This window comes from Panthera pardus, unplaced genomic scaffold (genome assembly GCF_024362965.1).
Source record: "Panthera pardus isolate Hobbes unplaced genomic scaffold, ASM2436296v1 HiC_scaffold_24, whole genome shotgun sequence".
Taxonomy (NCBI): Eukaryota; Metazoa; Chordata; class Mammalia; order Carnivora; family Felidae; genus Panthera; species Panthera pardus.
In genome coordinates this window covers 117601844-117622930 of record NW_026526810.1, presented here as the reverse complement: position 1 = coordinate 117622930, position 21087 = coordinate 117601844, and the positions used below count along the sequence as shown (strand labels likewise).

At 42.6% G+C, this 21087-nt stretch overlaps 1 protein-coding gene across 4 annotated transcripts in view; it reads left to right on the top strand.

Moving 5' to 3' along the window:
• STON2 (stonin 2) overlaps nucleotides 1–21087 on the top strand; it is a 144633-nt gene that overhangs the window by 68241 nt on the left and 55305 nt on the right. For 2 of the 4 annotated variants that reach the window (XM_019461930.2, XM_019461931.2), the window contains one exon: nucleotides 8662–8742. The exons of the other annotated variants lie outside the window; for them this stretch is intronic. In XM_019461930.2, the coding sequence (XP_019317475.2) occupies nucleotides 8662–8742 (81 nt within the window). The remainder of the gene's footprint in view (nucleotides 1–8661; nucleotides 8743–21087) is intronic. 4 annotated transcript variants of the gene reach the window in all.

Below are 21087 nucleotides of genomic sequence, written 5' to 3'. Positions count from 1 at the left end.
GACATGGGGCTCGAACCCATGAACCATGAGATCATGACCTGAGCTGAAGTCAGACACTTAACCAACTGAGCCACCCAGGTGCCCCAAAATGTTCCATTTCTATTCCTCTACTTACTCCTGCTTTTTATCCTGAGTAACTCCTTTTTTTTTCCCCATATGACAAAGTCTTACTGATTGTTTAAGACAAAATTCAAAAGAAGTTTTCTCATGCAGAATCCTTACTTTGTGCCGTGTATGTTCCTAAAGATGGGGCATTCCTGAGTGAGCTACCCTGAGAAAGTTCTCTCCCCAGCTTTACTCTAGGTCATAGTACCTGTTTCAGCTCTTCTATTTTTGGCAAGAGAGGTCTTTGAGTGTTTCATTCATTTCCCGACGATACTCAGGTCCTTGAGGGCAGCAACACCGATATTTTCCTACTTGGATTGTTCCAACAGTCTGGTCTCCAGTACAGTGTCTGGAACTAATGAGGTGTCCAGTGGATGTTTTTAGTCACATCTCTTGTTGCCAGATTGCATCAATGTTATATCCTTGCCTCCCACCTCAGAAAAAAGAAAAATTTGCTTCCAGGTACCTTGGTCACAAGTACACTCATCTAGAAAGAGAATTTGGGAAAATAGAAATGAGTTTATCTGGTCATAATTTTTAATTATTTTATGGAATATTTTAAATGTATGTCATCAGATTCACCCATTTAAGATGTTATATTCCACTTTAAGTAGCTCCCCGGGTGAGTGGTATAATATCACTGGTGTAAATGAGATTAGGGCTTGCTCACTGAGGCTCTTGTGCAAAGCACTCAGTACCCAGCAAAGTCAGGCTCCAAAAAGAATCATGAGCTGTGCTTTTTTCAGGTAATAAAATGTTAACTCAAACTCAACAAAATATCAGTGGACGTAAAAAGCTCAAACCACAGTGCTAGTATGCCATGCCCTCTCAAGTGTTGTCATTAGCCCAGAAGCTTCTGGAAATAGACGGCTTCGTATTTTGTCTGGGACCATAATGATTGGTTTGGATCCTTTAACTATCATAGACCTTTAAAGTTAGAGGAAATTTAAGAGATCACTTAGTAGAATTTCTTCATTTTATGGGGGGGAAAAGCCAAGGACTAAGTATTAGCAGCAGAGTCAGGCCTTATAATTCCTTGTCCCTTACCCACCCTTTGAATCATTTAAAACCCTAAGAGATTTTTGGCCAGGTACAACTGGCTATTCTTCATTTCAGTCCTCTCTAAACGTTTTATCTTCTTTTTTCCCCCCTGAAATAAGCAATGGATCCTCTTTCTTGAGGGTTCAGTTCACTCATGAACAAGTTAAAAGCCCCTCAGATCCAAAGAATCATGTTGGTTTTTTTTGTTTTTTTTTCTTAATAATTTTGGCACCTTGATGAGACATGGCCATGGAAAGTCTCTTGACCCCCAAGCTAATGTATTTTAGATCACACATTTCTTTTCCTGGTGCTGAAGTCTAGGTGGGACAAGGTCTGGGTCTTTGTAATTCTCTTTGGGGGCTCTTTTGCAGTGAGTGGCAGGCCATCTTATTGAAGATGTGCTAAAGTGCTTTTTTCGTAACAGATCTGTTCTCACCCTACCTGACTTTACCACAGTGGCATCTCTTCCTTCCATTTGCAAAGTCCTCAGAGCTTAGAAAGGCTCTTTATTAATGTTTTATTAACATAGGCTTTCTTCAGAAATGGGAGTTAACTTTTCATGCTTCTTTCAAGGGAGAGAATGAATTCTCAGCTTAAGCGAGGAAATAGATTATGGATCAAGTGAGGAAATGGATTATGCTATTTCCTCTAAAAGGGCAGCTGTCTTTGGCAGGAGTCACATCTGCCATGAGCCTCAAGAACAAATTCATGTCACCATCGTACAGTTCATCTAGAAACAGAGAGAAGTGCTAGACACAGGGTTATAAATGTCAACAAGATGTTAGCCCTTCAAAGTGGAAGCACCAAGGGTGTTCATCAGCTCTTTTACTGTGAAATGGACAACTTATGTGGAGTGCTAATTGTATTTGTTTACTAGGGCGGCCATAGGCTGAATGGCTTAAACCACAGAAATTTATTTCCTCATAATTCTGAAGGCCATAAGTCTGAGATCAAGACATTAGCAGAGTTGGTTTCTTCTGAAGTCTCTGCCCTATGTCTTCAAAAGGTATTGTCTCTAGGTGTGCCTGTGTCCTGATCTCTTCTTCTTACAGGATGGTCATACTGGATTAGGGCCCACCCTTGAGACCTCACTTTAATTTAACGATCTCTTTCAAGACCCTATCTCCAAATACAACCACATGCTGAGGTACTAGGGGGTTAACATTTCAACGTATGAATTTGGGGACACACAGTTCAGCCCATAACATGATGCAAACACAACTTAAAAGTCTTCTCCCTTCCCTGCCCAAGATATGCAGATTGACACTATACACTCGCCATCTATAGGCTTTCTGGAACCATCATTAGCAGTGTGACTTGCTATAGAAACTGGAATCTGCATCTGATGCTCCACTTAGAGCCTACTTCCCACAGCTATAGTAAGGGGAAAGGAATTGCTTATGCTTAATAAATCCCTCGCTCAGCCTTTTCACCTGCTTATCTACAGAATGGCTTGGTGGGTCCTGCTAGACTCTTTGGCTTACATGCTAGTTCAAAAGTAAATATGTTCGTTCATAAAAGAAGAAATGCAAAGAAGTGATATAAAGAGATGATTAATCCCTATTCAGTTGTACAGATTAAACAAGAATATCTGTTAGCTTGGTAAAGTGTAAATAATTGAAAGCATTCTTGTGTTGGGAGTGGAGAATTGTGACTTTGCATGCCTGGAGTGTGGAAAGACCTTTCTAACCCTTAGTATTAATTTAAATGTCACACTCTGTAACTGTTATTTTGTCGCTAGAAAATAACTAGACATGTACCTGAGTATGCCATGCAGCACTGTTTATATTAGTAAAAGCAAACAAAACCCAAATATCCAACCAAGTAATCAAGTAAAATGGAATGCTATGCAGTCAGGGAAAGTGATCCAATTATATTGTTAATTGAAAAAGAGGGGTTAAAGGGGTGCCTGGGTGGCGCAACTCTTGGTTTTGGCTCAGGTCGTGATCTCATGGTTTGTGAGTTCAAGCCCTACATCGGACTCTGTGCTGACAACTTGGAGCCTGCTTGGGATTCTCTGTCTCCCTTTCTCTCTGCCCCTCCCCACTTCTCTCTCTCAAAATAAACATTAAAAAAAAAAGAAAAAGGTTAGAGGATAGAATGTATAGTCATTTTGCTATATTGGCCTATATATACTTTTGCTGTATTCGTGTGTGTGTGTGTGTGTATCTAAGTATATAGAAAAAAGTTTGGCAAGATATATCCCAAACTGATAATATGGATTATCTCAGGGACTTTCCTTACTATATTTCTGCAAATCTGAATTATGTATAATATTCCTAGATCACTCTAAAAATCAGAAAAAATAAAAAATGAAAAATGAATTTAGAAAATTAAATATGTTACAGAAGCTGTATTGAAAGTTTTTATATGATAGATGTGTCTGTTTGGGGCAGGCTTATTTGTTGGGGGAGAGTATTGAGTGCTGGCCTCTTTGCTTTAGAGGGGGGTGGCTAGTATTTCAGATACTGCAGTCATGTACTTGTGTTTAAGTTTTCACTTATGTAATGCTAGTTGTTTATTCTTGGCAGGAGGTAGTTACAGTGTAATGGAAAGCTGTCATTCTCTGGGTTTGATAGACCAACACCATCTCCGCTACTCTCCTGCTCTGTGATATTCAGCAAATTGTTTTCTTTTTAAATTTTTTTTGTTGTTTATTATTTTTGAGAGAGACAGAGACAGACAGGCAGACACTGAGAGCAAGCAGGGAAGGGGCAGAGAGAGAGGGAGATATAGAATTGGAAGCAGGCTCCAGGTTCTGAGCACCCAGGACAGAGCCCGACGCGGGGCTTGAACTCACAGACTGCGAGATTATGACCTGAGCTATAGTCGGCCACCCAACCAACTGAGCCACCCAGGTGCCCCGTCAGCAAATTATTTAATCATACTGACTTTTAGTGTCTCAGCTGCGGAATGGAAATAATAATGGTAATACTGACCTTGCAAGCTTGTTCTGAGGGTTAAATGAGACCAGGTCCATAAAGTTCCTGGAATATGGTAAGGAGTTGCCATTGTGATGATGGCAATATAATGTAGTTTTTAGAATTCCTCCTATTTAAGAGCTAGCATCCAGTCTGTGGTAAGAAAATTTCTTAAAGTTGTAGAAAAACAGCTAAATCAAGCCCCAAATATGTTCTATTTTATGTCTGGCTAGTTTTTATAAACTACCTTTACAGAAAGGCAGTTTCTTTTATTCTCTCAGATCTCATTGGCTGAAGGGTGGGCTCACTCAACATGCCTGTGAAACTACTCGTGTCTGCCTTTTTTCTGCAGAAGTGAGATCCGGAGGAAAAGCTTTCCTGAGAAGAGGTGGGAGGGAGGACAGCGGGGGGTTTCGGGAGCAGCTGCCAGGTTTACTTGCATGCCCCGCCTGCTCACCCTCCCCCCCTCCACCCCACCACCCCCCGACTTCAGGATTGGCTTGTTTTGTACAAATTGGTTGCCTCAAGCAACACGTTATTAGTTTGAGCCAGAATGTATCCCGGGAGACTTACTGTTTTCCTTTTGCCAAGTAATTGTCCTTTTCCTGCAGAGGATGCTGGGATTGTGGGGGCATTTTCCACTTTGGCATATTTCAGTCCAGTTCCCCCCTTTTCACTGAGTGTTTGCTATTTGCAAGGCACTTTGCCATTTCACTGCGTTTAGAAATCAACCAGTTGTGAGCTGTTAATGTTTATTTTCAAACTCCTGAATATTTCCCCCCTCCTTCCTTAAACATCCCAGTACTGTGTCTAAGGAAAGAAGATGCTATTCCTGGTGAAAATATTCACCATCCCTCTCTCTGATGTAGCACCCCCCCCCCCCCACACACACACATATACACTCCTGCAGAATGATATTATATTCCTGCCCCATTGACATCAGGCTTGGTCGGTGAAATGCAGGTGGACGTGATACTTCAGGCACAGAGTTCCGTGTGCTTCCAACACCACTCCTTTTCCCTTTGTCAGAGCCCCCACATGTCACCCTCAGGCAGACCCTGGCTTGGACCCTGTTTTGGTGTTCCTTTGGCTTCACTGGGCCTCACTTCCCATCTTCCAGAGCACAGTCCCTGTACCCAGGACTCCAGGACCCTCTTCCTACAGAGCCACAGGCCTGCTCCCTGGCTTCGTCCTGGACTTGTGCACCCGGGCACAGCCCACACTGCTGGTGTGTGCAGCCCCAGGCCGACAGGCTGAGAATGGAGCTTGAGTGTGGGGCCAGGGGGAGCCTCCCCAGTGCAGGCTGGGGTGGGCTGGGCTGGAGGAGAAGGAAGGGGGCAAGCCTCAGGCGGGGCCACTTCCTCCTACACAGTGATGTTTCTGTGTGGAGCCCCAAGGGGTCCAACAAGCTGCCATTCCATCTTGGCCTTCTGGTTTGTTATGAACACACACTCATCGAGGAGGATAGGATACACTTCATTTAACAGGTTTTAGCTTGGTCTGTACTTTTAAATACTGAGACCTATGTTAGCCAGCATCTGAATCCTTAGGGCAGTGCCCACCAATGCTTGGGGGTAAGTCTGATGGTCTAGACAGGGGCCGCTCTTCCGGCCTGGGCCTTGGAATGATGTGCGACAGAGCCGTGGCGGATTCTTGACAGATGTGAGATGTAAATCTTGTAATAAGCCATTGAGATTCTGGGCTTATCTGTTAACTGTGGCATCGTTTAGATTAAGGTCACTAATTCCAAAATGAAGAGGTGACATTCGTTGAAGTTGTCCTACTTTACCCACTTCAAATATGATATTGGCACAACTTTTTGTTGTTATGTGCATGGTAGCACTACCCAGGAGAGTCTGAAACAAATCCCAGGAGTTGACTGGAGTTCTTGAGTGGGCGCGTACAGGCCCCATACTGCTGTGATCCCTCTGTTGCTGCTGGTGAATTGTTAGCATTCAGTGACATTTCAGGTCCTTTTTCCAGTAGTGATGGTTTCAATTATCGATACATCTGTCTTTTGTCACTTCCCTTGTGACCTTCCAGAAATCAAATTCAGGTTCAGATTTTGGGGGAAAACTCATAAAATGAGAAAATACAAATGAAGCCCCTAATATGAAGAATAGTGGGTGGTAGGAGTGCCTGGGCAGCTCAGTCGATTAAGCATCTGCCTCTTGGTTTCAGCGCAGGTCATGATCTCGCAGTTTCATGGGTTCAAGCTCCATGTCAGGCTCTGTGCTGACAATAGGGCCTGCTTGGGATTCTCTCTCTTCCTCTCTCTCTGCCCTCCCCCGCCCCCCAAACTTGCGCTGTCTCTGTCTCTCTCAAAATAAACAAACACTTGAAAAAAAATTTTTAACAACAAAAAAAAGAATAGTGGATAGTATTTTTATTTTTTTTTAATGTATCCATTATCTATGAATTTACATTTGATTGTATCTACCCATGTGTCTCCCGTCTTGTACCAAAAAAAAATGGTCCCCATGAATGGTCTTCAGATTCTGTCTTCTCATATCATATCAAGTATGAGGCTCTTACTAGAGCTAAGGGTGAGGTCTTTCTGGCTTGGAACAAAGAAAAGTCACCTGGACCTCACTGGAAGTAAAACCATAAACTAGGCCTCAGGAAATAAAATAGAGATATTCATAATAGCAGTTATGGTAATTATATTGTAGGTGAAAGGTATGCTTATTTTCAAAAAGCTTTCACATACATAATTTTATTTATTCTTTATTATAGCCTGTGAGATAAGCAGAAAAACCTCCCTTTTCACAGAGGAGGAAACTAACCTATTAAGTTTCAATGGTTTGCTCTCTGTTCTGCTACCAATATTAATGTTGGTATTAGGAATATTAATGCACTAATTTATTAATATGTACTATATAACACATTATACTAATGATACACTTTACATTATACTTTATAGGTTTAATAGACTGTATATTATATTGCTAAGTATTAATTATTATTATTTATATAATGTCCTTGTCCAGGAGACTAAGCACTCTAACAAGTCCAAGATTTCAGTGTTTCTATATGGTTCCAAGTTTATTTCTCATTCATACCACTGTGAATGCAGAATGGGGACAGGGTTCCATGCTCCAGAGTTCAGGGACCCAAGCTACGATGTGTCCTCAGAGTCTCCTCCAGTCAGGTAGTGGGTGGGAGGGAAAGGAGAATATCGTATTGGCAGAGCTCAGGGCCTGGCCACGCCTTACAGCCAGAGAGGCTGGAAAATGTGGCCTAAGTATGTGGCCAGAAAGCAGAGAACACCAATATTTATGAACATGAGAAGTCTATGCCACAAAAGTTATAGAAATTCATACGATTACAGGGCCCCTGTTTAAGCTCTACACCATTATATTTTTCCCCAGCTTTACTGAAGTGTAATAGCCATAGACTATATTATGAATATTTATAATGTACAGCGTGATGTGCTTTGACACACATATACATCTGTGAAGTCATCACCATAATGAGGATAATGAGCATATCTGAGGAACACCCAATAGTTCCTCGTGTCCATTTGTAACCCTCCCTTTCTCACTGTCCCCCCACCTCCCGCCCCAGGTACCCACTCTCTGCTTATACAGATTTGTTTGCACTTTCAAGAATTTATAGAAATGGAATTATACAGTAGCCTCTCTAATTTGGGTTCTTTCACTTAGCATAATTATTTGGAGACTCATCCATGTTGCATGTATCAGTAATTCATTGTTTTCTATTGATGAGTAGTGTTCCATTGTATTGGTGTGTTACAATCTGTTTTATTTAAAACAAACAAATGCAACTTTTCAGTGTCAAAGGACCTGTAAGTCATTCCTTTTTGACTTGTCAGAAAGAACAGCCCCGGTGTCTCACACATAACCCCACTCACAAGACAAGGAGGAGTACATTGAACAGGTGCTGTGCTTTTCTTGTTTTTGAACTTCAGGTCAGGTAGATTATTAATCAAGATCTGACAACCTAATGTAGACCTAGCGTTGTGCCCTGTGGCCTTGGGAATACAAGAGAAATAAGACCACTAATCCCAGAATTTGATAGTCTGAGATCTGAACTGTCATTTGCTTGTCCCCTGGTCCTGGAGTCGCAGCCTGTTTCATCCAGGGTGGCATGGTGCTGCCCATGTCCCTCCTGTGTTTACAAACCTTCTGTGATTTCCCCTGCCCAAACTTTGACCTCCTTACCTCAACATCCACGAGTTACACTCAGGTGTAACCTTCCCTAGCCTGTTTCTCACCTACAACATGAGGCTGACAATGTGTATCAGGAAGTATTTACTAAGAAATATATTGAAATAAATAAAAATTAAGTGAAATATTACAAAGTACCTATCCCCATGCCTAGTGGATAGTACATGTTCAAAAATTACATGTCTCCTTACCTTCTGCCTTTTCTTGCCCACTCCGTCTTCCCTCAATTCTGGCCTTGTCTTACCTTTCCAGTATGATTTTTAACCATTTCCCTCTATCAAATGTGCTCTCCATCCAAACCAAACTTTTTTGTTCTCCACACATACACCTTTTGCTTTCCTGCCTTTGGACTTTGCTTTGCAGTGTTCCTTTGCCACGAGTACAAATGGTGTTTCTCTATTAAGGTCCAGCCCAAGTGCCTACTCCTCTGGGAAGCCACCTTGGATTCCTTGTCATGCGCCCCAGAGATGCACCAACACCCCAAGGTAGGAGTCACTTCTCAGTAGCTCCACTGTGTCCCTACCAACTTCTTGTTTATCATATTCATCCCAGACTGGCCCACTTGGTGTTCTGTGCCTCTAGGCTCTTTCCCTTGCTGTTCCCTCTGTCTGCAAGGCTGTTCTTCAATAATTTCACACATCTTGCTCTCTTATTCCATTCAGGTCTCTGCTCGTTTACCACCTCCTTGGATCACCCCATCTAACACAGAGTCACCTGCACCCAATTTACTGTCTCCTTACCTGCTTGTGTTTCTCCATTGCACTTAACCCCACCTGAGGATATTTGCCTGTTTCTGATTGTCGTACCCACATGAACTCTGTGTGTGCAGAGACTTTGTGATGTTGCTGATGTATCACCAGTGCCTGGCACATAGCGGATGCTTGATAATTATTTGCTGACCAAGTGAATATTCGCCACCTGATTATACTGTAGTCTCTATCAGATGTGCCCTGGGGGTAAGAGCAATGCCAATGTCTGATTCCTTATTAGATCACCTCAAACACATTGCCTAGAATAGTATCAGTAAACATTTCACTGAGAGACAAGTCAACAGTGAGGAGAAAACTCCCCAAGGTCCACGTGACTCAATTGCAGCTTTGGCCAAAGCTTATTGAGTACCTACCATTTGCCAGGCACCATCAGCTACTTTGATGTATGCTGTCTCAGCTGAAGCTCACAGAAGTTCTCACATCCTCACGCTAATATTCTAGTTAGAATCTTGGGAAGGTTCCATGACCTCTTCTACCTCCTTTCCTGTCACTGATGGAACCCTACCACCTCTTGGCCTGAAATCTTGCTCAGCCGTGCTGTTGCTGATCATGTATTGGAGGTCAGAACCCTCTGCCCTGCTCCTTTGGCTTCCATTCATTTATTCACTCACTAATGCATACACTCACTCTACCCCAAGCTGTCTTGTAGCTGTTGAACCCTAGCTGCTGGTGAGGAAATATTCCTGCCTTCTCTGCCTGTATAGTGTGTTCCTCATAATTCCTTGTCCTGAAGGAGTCTGGCTTCCCCTGCTCTCTCAGTGGCCTTAATTTCTCAAACCTTGGGAGGACTAGTGTAATGCCCACTCCCCTAAATTACTTTCGGTGCCACTGTTGAGCTGCCATCATTCCACACTTTTAGGTGAACCTCCAGTGCCCCACTTCTACCACTGTCTGCCCAGTTCATGCACATCACACTGCTGATGTTGGCCCTTGACTTATGTCCTCTTAAGTCTATCTTTCCCTTAATGATATTTCCAGTACTCTGAGGTCGTGGTGTAGTGAAATGAGCATTTGGAGGGCTTGCTCTCCAGCTTAGCAGCGATAAGACTTTGGCAAATCACCTCACCTCTCCAAGTCTCCATGTCTTCATCAGGAACACAGTGATAGTGATACCCACTCTACCTGACTACCTCACAGGATTTGTTGAGAAATAAGGTGAAGTAGGCAATGTCAAGTTACCTTATAAACCAGGAACATTATATAGATGTCAGCTATTACTGGAACTTGTCTTCTCAGCTGTTCTACGACATACCAAGCTTCAGATCTCATTTTCAGCTGGAACTTCTTGGGTGATTTCCTGGTTTCACTTGCTTTCCAACCCTGGCTGGACCCCAAAGGCAGTTTTTTTCTTCAATACTCTACGAGTAGCCTTAGAGTTCTCAGAGAACCCTGACCTGCCACCATACCCTTGGACAGTTGTCAGTCCTGGGTGACTCCTACCAGATATTCACAGTCTCTATGCTGCTAAGCTCTGCTAAAAACCAAAGTTTTGATTTGATCCTTTTGCCTCATCAAGAACCTAGCTCCTTCAAGCACCACCCCATTGCATATTGTGTATTTGTCTCTCTCCCACATCACTAAATTCTCTCTCCCCTAAATATGCTTCATTAATTCTTACTCTTAACAAAACAGTTTTTTCAATGTTGCCTTTTCTCATGTTGACATTTAAAAAAAATTTTTTTAACGTTTATTTATTTTTGAGACAGAGAGAGACAGAGCATGAACAGGGGAGGGGCAGAGAGAGAGGGAGACACAGAATCTGAAACAGGCTCCAGGCTCTGAGCTGTCAGCACAGAGCCCGACGCGGGGCTCGAACTCACGGACCGTGAGATCATGACCTGAGCCGAAGTCGGACGCTCAACCGACCAAGCCACCCAGGCACCCCTCATGTTGACATTTTTTTGAAAGACCTTCCTCAATTAGGTTTCAAGTTGTAGTGTAAATTTTGACAGGACTGACTCCATAGTAAATCCAAGAATATTATTTATGAAGCTTGTGGAATGCACAGCTGTGGTTTGAAATCCTGGTCTCCCTCTAATTTAGATCTTTTTCCCCTCCCTCCATTCTGTCCTGTATCTCCCTTGTAGATGCAGGATTTTTCATGTAGCCACAGGACTGACAGTCCAGCTGTGTCCATGGAACCAAAAGAAAGAACAGCTCTTGAGAGGTGAAACAGTGACTTTTCTTCAACCAGCACCTTCTTCTGTTTCATCTGTCTCTCCAGACCGTCCCTGAACATCTTGTTAGATGGAAACGGCAGGAATGTTAGGGTGGGGAAGACATACTTGGTCAGTTTTGAGAGCATCATGATTAGGGTTTGTACTAAGATCTCTTGTTCCCTACTTTCTTCTTTTCTTTCTCTCAGTTCTTCCTATTTCCTTTCCTTTCCATTACCACAGAGAGCTGGTTCTTGGAGAGTATCTCTTGTCAGTCTTCATACAGGGAAAGGGTCACATTTTTAGTGCTGACTCTTGTAGTTAAAATTGGCAGCCAGTCTTTTGGGAAGGAAGGCATTCTTTCTTTCCAGTTTTATTGAAAAAAGTAGCAGACTTACATCACTGTATAAGTTTAAGGTGTACCATGGAATGATTTGATATACATATGTTGTGAAATGCCTACCACAGTAAGTTCAGCTAATATCCATCTTCTCGTATAAAAGAAGAAAATTAAAAAATTTTCTCTTTGTGATGAGAATTCTTAGGATCTACTCTCTTAGTAACTTTTCTGTATATCCTACAGTGGTGTTAACTATGCTCATCATGTTATACATTACATCCCTAGTACTTATTTTAATTTTTTTTTTATTTTAGAGATAGAGTGTGTGTACGCACGTGAGTGGAAGAGAGGGGCAGAGGGAGAGAAAGAGCGAACGTTAAGCAGGCTCCATGCTCATCACAGAGGCAGATGCAGGGCTAGATCCCACGATCCTGGGATCATGACCTGAGCTGAAATCAAGACTCGGACGTTTAACCAACTGAGCCATGCAGGCGCCCCAGTACTTATTAATTTTAGAAGTGAGATGGCTTGAAGGGGCAGTACGTCTTTATTCAGGAGAGCAGCCTGGCTCCCTGTGGTGGCACACCAGTTGCTGTCGGGTGTTTCCAAACCTCCTGGCGTGTTTATTCTTTACCGCTCTTCCCCTGCTCTATCTCTGCCTTCCACTTGCCAGGGCTTCCTTGCACCAGCCTCACTTGTGGAAGTAACAACAGCCCACGTGCTTCAGATCCCTAAAGGAAGATCCCTTTTCTTCCAGATGCCCAGGAAAGGCATTTTGGAGACATTGGTAAAGAACTGGAAGCAGAAAGGGAGACAGATATGAAGAGCTTGCTTAAGGGCTAGAATTCTAGTTGTGGGCCCTCAGAAAAATAAAAGGTGGTTGTTTTCACTATTTTAGAGGTTCTAGAAACTTGGTCATGATTCTTACCTTAATTAATTCATGGCTGGATGATGAACTCAGCATGTTATCAAACTCCTTTGTTTTGAAAGCTGTATAATGTGTGGTGAGACTTGAATGGTGTCCTAATATTTAAGTAAATGAAGAGAAGGAAAAAAACAGGGAGGAAAAATGAGCCATCTTTCAACAAATATATTATTTCACTTCTCTTTTATAGGTACTTGTTAGATTCAGCACTTCCAACAGAGAGGATGTGGGCATTGGTTTGGCCAGTTACTAATGTTCTGGAGGCACCACGGTGACTTATGTAAGGCTGGTTTAATGGAGTCTTACCTGGCCTCTTATTATCAGGATTATCTTTAGCCTCATGGCCGTGCTTGAACTTTGACATCCATTCTGACTGGAGCTTGCTTGAGAGTAATGTGCACTGCAGGTGCCGTGTAGCATCTTTCCCACTGCAGAGACTGGCTTTAGAACAGAAACTTTGACAAGCTCAGATTGCCGTCCGCTTCCAAGACGAAGGCAGAGAGGCAGTTTCAGAACAGGTGTGCAAACCAAGACCTTTTCTTTAGATAGGAATCGGGATATCACCTGGGATCACAAACTGATCCTCTGCTCTTTGAATGACATACTTTCTGACAAAGAGGAAAAATCTATCTATAGGATCCGTCCAAACCTAGAAAATAAAAGCGTGTTGATACTAAGTAGTGCAATGCAGTGGAATTGGAAGAGCTGAGTATCACCAGGGACCTGAATCCCAAGTGCCGCTGAAGTTCTCACTCTGGTAGTCATTGCCTGAACACCTCTTGTTTTGAAGGAAGCACTTCCTAGAGAGACAACCCGTGCTGTGTTCATATACCGTTGCAGTGGATGAGGTATCACTTTAGCATCTACCCACTAGTCCTTTGGAGGCTAGCTGCCTAATTTGAACACTGGCTTCCCTACTTACTAGCAGTTTGACTTTGTATAATGCACTTAACTTTTCTGAGCTTCAGTGTCTTTGTTTTTATTTATTTTATTTTATTTTATTTTGAGGAGGGGAGGGGCAGAGAGAGAGAATCTTAAGCAGGCTCCACAGCCAGCACAGAGCCTGACCTGGGGCTCATCTCATCACCCTGGGATCATGACCTGAGCCAAAATCAAGAATCAGACCGCTTAACCGACTGAGCCACCCAGGGGCCCCAAGCGTCAGTGTCTTCATATGCAAAATTAGACCCATCTAGTAACAGTTTTAGAGGGTTGTTATGAAGGTGAATAAAAACACTATAATACACAAAGAAAAACACTTGATATAGTAGATGTATTTAATAGATGTCATATCGTCCAATAAAATCATGATAATTTTTAGAGTCACTAATAATAATTAGAGTTATTATGATCACCATGTCTTAGACCCATAAAGGAAAAATCTATCTGTTTTCATGTGATAACTTCTTCCCTTTGTGAAAACAGCTAGACATGCTCAGTCCCAGAAATAGCCAACTTGTCAGCTTAGTTCTTCGAAGACGACAAAGAAGTTCAAGGCCCTTGGAGATATTAATAGTAAAATATTCTAATATCTGAATCATGACAGCTTCTTCCCGGGAAATTTCTCTCCCTGAAAGAGGGATTTAAAGAAGATTAAAAAATAACTTTAAGAAGAAAATGATTGGGTTTTCTTTGCTGGATTCAAAGATAGTATTTTCTTATGGTACTTATTTATTCATTCAGTTGGTCAGTCCCTCAGTCTGCCATTTGTATGCTAGAATCGTGGACATTTTAGAGTGTGAATGTGGCTTTTTTTCAGAATCATGCCTAACTTGCAAAGAAAGCTGGATATTCTCATTTGCTGGTACATGGCATCAGGCAGCTAAGCCTGTAGCTTCAAGACCAAGGAGGTCCTGGCCTAAAAAGTGCCATCTGTATTAGTGGCACAGTGAAAGCCATGACCTCCACCAACTTTCCCTCCCTCCCCAGTGGTGACATTGAGGGACTTCCTAAGGAGTTTCATTTTAAGGCTGGGAGAAATCCAGTCACCTCTCAGGTCTTATAACCTCATATACATGTTTATGACCCATTTTATTGCTGACTCTGGTTTCAAAGGCGGATCTGCTATGTTGTTTGAGAATAAAAATCAGTCCCTTTCAGATAGCCACAGAATTTGTTCCTGGGAAGATGACAGGCCAAATCTTCATTAAGCTGTTGAGGAATGAAGGAGGGAGGGGCTCCCTTTTTCTCTTCCCACAGTGGCTGGCAGCAGTTAGGCTAGGCAGTGTGGGCTCCTGGGAGCCTTTTGTTTGGTTTCTATGGCTCTAACCTCAATTAGCTGCTGAGCATGCAGAGGAGGGAGGATGCAGCTTTTCAACTTACTTTGGTAGTTAACAGTGGGGTTCTCTTTTTCTCCTCTGTCCAAGGCTGGAGGTATGTGTAGAGGCCAGCCTTGTGGAATCATTTGATTCTCCAAAGTTCAGTGCTTCTACTGGTGAGCAATGGCTTTGGGTATGGAAGAAAAAAAAGGCTGGGGACTAACAGTTTTGCTTGATCCTGGTTCTGTCAGCACATATGGCCATAGCGTTGAACTGTGGTCATGCAGGAAGTCTTTGCTAGACTCACCAAGGCACGAGATCCAATCCTGGCTCTGCCCCTCTGGCCAGTTTCCCAAACACTGAAACAGGGTCAGGACGACCTGGTAGCGCCTCTGAATGGAATAAATAAAAGAGTAGATGTGAAGAACTTAGCACAGTGTCTGTCACTTAATATGCCTGCCCCCACATTTCCGAGACGTGTGGGGCCAATTCTCCTCGTTGCTTCCAGCAAGTATCCCAAGCATCTGTGGCAGCCACAGTGGACAATAAAATTCTAAAGTCGCTGAGAAGGCCTTTATTGGCTTTAGGCTGCAGGTGTTGTACTCATGCCAGTGCACATGCACGCATGTGTACACGCATGCTCACATCTGTCTCCTGGGCGCTGGTGCCTCATAGGTGGATCCCTTAGACCCACTCGCATGTTTTGCCCTATGCTCTCAGTGGTGCCATTTCAGGGCAAACCAATAGGAAATGATTAAACAGATCCTAAAAGTGAGCGGGATGCTTAGTCACAGTCTCTTCTGCCTCCTCCCTTGCCCTAACATAACCACTGGGGCAGCTTGTCATGGCTCGTTTTCTGGAAAGGTAGAAGTCAGTCACAGAGTTCCATCTGCAAGGCCAGCTAATCCTGGGGCATGGTGGGCTTTTGAGTAGGTGCTAACAGATGGTGTGAAAGGAGAGAATTCCTGCCGTGGGGGAGCTAATCCGGGAAAATAAAACTAGCACATCTGAAATAATTAGCTACCAATTAAGTGTGAAATCATGTGTTACTGACCCCATGTTAGCGTGCAGTGTGGGTGGGGGTAAATTGGAGGGCAGCACTATCTCCCTAGGTGCCTGGAGCATTGCCTTGCTGAAGGATTGAGCAGTGTTGTAAATATATACACATATATATTTGTGAAATAAATAAATAACAGAACAGCTGCCTGTGACCGCTTTTCCCACATCTTTTAAAAAAAATTAGATCTGAGTTTCAACTTTAAGCATTTTATTGTAAAACATTATTATAATATGAAAAGACATTTTAAGGAAAAAAGCCATCTCTGATCCCACGTCCCATCCAATCACTTTATCGAAGACTGTAGCTCATTCTTCATTTTCCCAGTGTCCAGCCCAGTGCCTGGCACACAAAGGGGGCCCAGTGAGTGTTTGTGAATGGCCCCGATCACAATTTTCTGTTTGCAGATATCCAGACAATGATTTTGCAGAGGGTACCAAGCCAGTACCATCTGCGTGCCAGGTCCCCTACCACACCGTTGCATTGACTTCTTACTGTTGAGGGGTGGTCTGCTGGGGCTCAGCATGATTAGGTGACTACCGGAGTGTTTGGGAGCATCACCTTTAGACCATAGAGCCTTCCTGACATACACTAAGGATAGAAAGGTGGATGCCTAGGCTGGAGCGCTGTCCCCACCACGCCTGCCTGGACAGCACTGTTGCCCCTTTCCGCCTGCCAGATTCCACAGAGAGCATGCTCATTCCCAAAGTGTCAGTGCCAGCAAGTTCCATGACTTCTGCCTACTTGCTTTTCAGGTAAAGCAGGCTTGCCTGCTGGTACTTGCATAGCTTTGAAGAGTCAGTCATAGGCCCAGTTGATACAAGATGAATTAAAATGGAACAGGTTCTCTTGTCTGGGATTCCCCCCTCTCCTTTCCTCTTTCTCACTAGACAGTTACAGGCACAGGTGGGCTGATTGGTCTATACCTTTGGTCTCGGTTCACTGGATGTATTCGTTTCCTAGTGCTGCCATAACAACTTACCACAAACTGGGTGACCTAAAACAAGAGAAATTTTTTCTCTCACAGTTCTGTGGGCTAGAAATCCCAAACAGCATGTCAGTGGGGCCATGTTCCCTCAGATAGCTGTAGGGAAAAGTCAGTCGTTCCTGCCTCTTGTAGCTTCTGGTAGTTACTGGCAATCCTTGCCATTTCTTGGTTTGTGCAGCATAACTAATTTCTGACTCTATCTTCATCCCGTCTTTTTTCCTGTGTACCTTGATACCACTGGTGCCTTCTTATAAGGACACCAGTCATCAGATTTAGAACCCCCCGCTAGTGCTGTAAAATCTCGTATTAACTTGGCTACATTCTCAAAGACTATTTTCAGATAAAGTCACATTCTCAAATCTGAAGCTTAGGACTTTAGCCTCCATTTCTGTGGGACACAGTTAAACCCACCACACTGAGTGAGGCCTTAATGCACCTCAGGTCAAATATGATGACAATGCTGGTATATTTTCCTTTTGGTGAAAATTGATGTCTTCTCATGTCTTCTCATGTAGTTGAGTTCGTCGTGCTGCCCTCTCATGTCCTGACCCCATGGGTTACTAATAGGTCTTATTTTCAAAAGAGCCAACTGGAATAATTCCCCTGGGAGCAAAGAATTCCCTCTTCCATTCCTGCATAAATTCATGAACGGGAGTTTTTGTTCACATCTGTATCCCCAATGTCTTGAAATATTAAAGCACCATCAGCTTGGGACAGAGTAAAAAGAATCAACACTTTTTCCACCCAGCATTTATTGAGCTACTGCTGTTTGCCAGGCACTGTGCAAGTTACAGGGGAGACAATGGTACAACTAGTAGTAACTATAATTTATTGAGCATCTACTATTTTTCAGCCACTGGAACAGGCTCTTTGCATAAATCCTCACAGGAGTCATAAGATAGGCATTATTATGCCTATTTTATAGATGAGAAAAGAGAATAAGGATGCCAAATGAAGGTAAGAATGCCAAAAACCTTGAGCAAAGTCCTAAAGCTCACAATTGTGGGGTGCCTGGGTGGCTCAGTCGGTTAAGTGTCCAACTCTTGCTTTTGGCTCAGGTCATGATCTCACGGCTTATGGGTTCAAGCCCCACATCGGGCTCTGTGCTGACAGCTCAGAGCCTGGAGCCTGCAGCAGATTCTGTGTCTCTGACTCTCTCTGCCCCTCTCTCTCTGCTCACACTCTTTCTCTCTCTCAAAAACAAATAAACACTTTTAAAAATTAAAAAAAAAAAGCTCACAATTGAAGGAATCACATTTGAATCTGAATGATGTACCATGGACCAGTCCTCCTCTACCTTTTGATTGAAGGTTTCCCTCAGAAGTCGAGTAGTTTTTTTTTTAATTAAACTTTAAAATTATCTTTTCATTATTAATGAGATATGTAGATAGGAAGGAACTGATATATTGTTTAAAATATATCAGACAAAAATGGTTTTCTTTTTTTGTCTTTCATTTCATTTCATTTCATGCTTTCATTTCAGTCAAATATCAACTTTTAATAATAATAGCATCCGATTTAATAAATGAAGAAGTAATGGGAGAAAAATCACCATTTTCCAGTCCCCATGAAGTAATGCCCTCGACGCTGATTCTCAATGCTGCCAAGTGCACACACCAGAGGTAATCAAATATGAGTTGCTTCCCGATGGAAGTACACAAGAACACCTATCAAGTAACGATTCTGTCCAAAAACCAAACATGAACTGGGTCAAGCCTTTAGATTTAACTGTGAATTCACAGGAAATACAGGGGCAGACGAACATGTTAAATCACACCATTGTCAAGATGTGGTCGTGGGATAGTCTATATGATGAACCAGCTTCTTTAACAAATAAATCGCAAGGAAAAAAAAATAAAGATGGATGAAGAAGCTTTGGATTAGAAAAGACAACATGTATCTACCAGTTGCCTAATTGATTTGACCAAAGTACAAAAAAAAAAAAAAAAATCTTTCAAAGATTTGTAGAAATTTAAACACTAACCGGATATTGGATTACAGTAATATAGTAATTATAGTTTAGTTTTGATGTAATATTTTGGTTATGTTTACACACAGAATCCTTATCTTTTAGAGATACCTGCAAAAATGTATATGGATAAAATGATATGATACTGAAAATTTGCTTCCAAATAATCCAGAATGGGGAGGGAAATGGGTGAAACAAGATGTGAATGAGTTGGTAATTGTTGAAGCTGGTGATGTATACATGGAGGTTTGTTACACCTTTTTCTCCACTTTTATATATGCTTGAAATTTTTTATGACAAAAAGATTTTTTTTAAGTTTATTTATTTTGAGAGAGAGACAGCATGTGTGTGAGCTGGGGAGGGGCAGAGAAAGAGGGAGAGAGAGAATCCCAAGCAAGCTCAGTGCTGTCAGCACAAAGCCCGAAGTGGGCCTCAAACCCATGAACCATGAGATCATGACCTGAGCCAAAATCAAGAGTCAGACACTTAACCAACTGAGCCACCCAGGTGCCCCTATAACAAAAAGTTTAAAGGCTTAAAGCAAAAAGGTTTATAATTATGCTAAAAGGAAGTATTTCAGAAAATCTGATAAAGCAAGAATGGAGGAAAACGTCTGTGTCCACATGAAATTAAGCTGGTCTGTTTTCTGCTGGATCTATGCTCACCTGCCAGTTAATATCGTGATGCACCTCCCTTGGGAACAGCAGCTGAGTAGGCCATGTGGTGGGAGATGATGAACAACAGAAACAACTTGGTTCCTCTTTTAAAGCGATTATCGTGCTCCACCGCCAACACATTTAGAGAGCCAGAAGCCGTGATGGTCACTATCTGATATTTGTGTGGTGCTGTGCCATTTACAAAATGTTTTACATACTTCTTTCAGTTAATCTTCAATCACAGCCTTATGAGGTAGATGATTCTCACTTTAGAGACCAGGAAACTGGAACTCTGACCTCTGACTTCATCAGAACATAACTAAACTGGGACCCAAGCCCTGTCTTGGATGCAATCGAGCACTGTTGTTCCTTCCCAACCCTTTTTTTTTTTTAATGTTTATTTATTTTTGAGAGAGAGAGACAGACTGTGAGTGGGGGAGGGGCAGAGAGACAGAGAGGGAGAACCAGAATCCCAAGCAGGCTCCAGGCTCCCAGCTGTCAGCACAGAGCCACAAACTGTGAGATCATGACCTGAGCTGAAGTCAAACACTTAATCGACTGAGCCCCCCAGGCGCCCCCTTCCCAACTGCTGATTGCAGAGCAGCTGAAGCAAGCATTCCGTGTCTTTTAAGTGTGTGCATATGTCAGAGCAGTGCTGCGCCATCCATTCCTGGCGTAGACTTCTTTCTTCGTGGATGGTCATGGCTGGATGTAATTGGGAATAAGAAATAATGCATTGGACGTGAAGATTGTGCTAAATTAAGAGGGCAGGATGGGGGACAAATACCCCCCCCAAACGAATAAGCTCCTATCGCATTCTCAATACTGTGCTGTTGACCAGAGTCTAATATGGGTGTGAGAGTCACAGCTGGAGGAGGGAAGGAGTCAAGGCTTTCTTTGCTTGAGAAGGTAGATGGGGAGGAAAAAAAGAAAAGAAAAGAATGAGAGAGAGATGGGCAGGAGGATCGAGTCAAAGCATGGGCACCCCGAACTAAAGCTAAGGCCCAGGGTGATGCCTCAAACTGTAGAAGTGCTGCCACCACCATGTGTAGGGGAAAAGTACCCAGTGGACTAATTCTGAAGGCCTATGGCTTCTATAGGAAAATATTGAGAGAATAAGATGGTATTCACATTATTCCTAGTCTTTCTAGGAGAACTGAGTCAGTCACACCATTCCTGACATGACCTTTAAAATTCTAAGGAGGCAGGGAAAACTACTTCTAATTAAATGTCCGATGCTTGTTCTAACGTGTGTGTTAATGTTGTGTCAGATTTGTGATACGGTATATTTTGTATATACATATAGAATTATGTTGGAGTCCCTTAATCACATGGGTTTGAAATGTATGCACAATTAAAAATTGTTTCATGCTGAGATAGTGTAACAAGGTCTTAGAGAAGACCCACATATTTTCTGGATATGATTTCATTGATCAAGAAAGAGGAGGGGTTGTAGCAGCCAATCTCTCAAATGCTCTGAGCCATGGAACCTCATTTCGCTGTTTTGAATGATTATGAGATTTGTTGTAGCTCTGTTTCTACAAGACTTTATTACGTCTAGAATTTATAGTAAGCCAAGGTGAGGTTTGGGAACAGAACCCTTAATTATAACATTGTTAAGGGAAAAATGGGATCCGCTTTACAGTGCCACTGTGAGGAGTATATTGTGTCAAAGATCAGGGTTGCTGACATCATGTTTACTTAATTGATA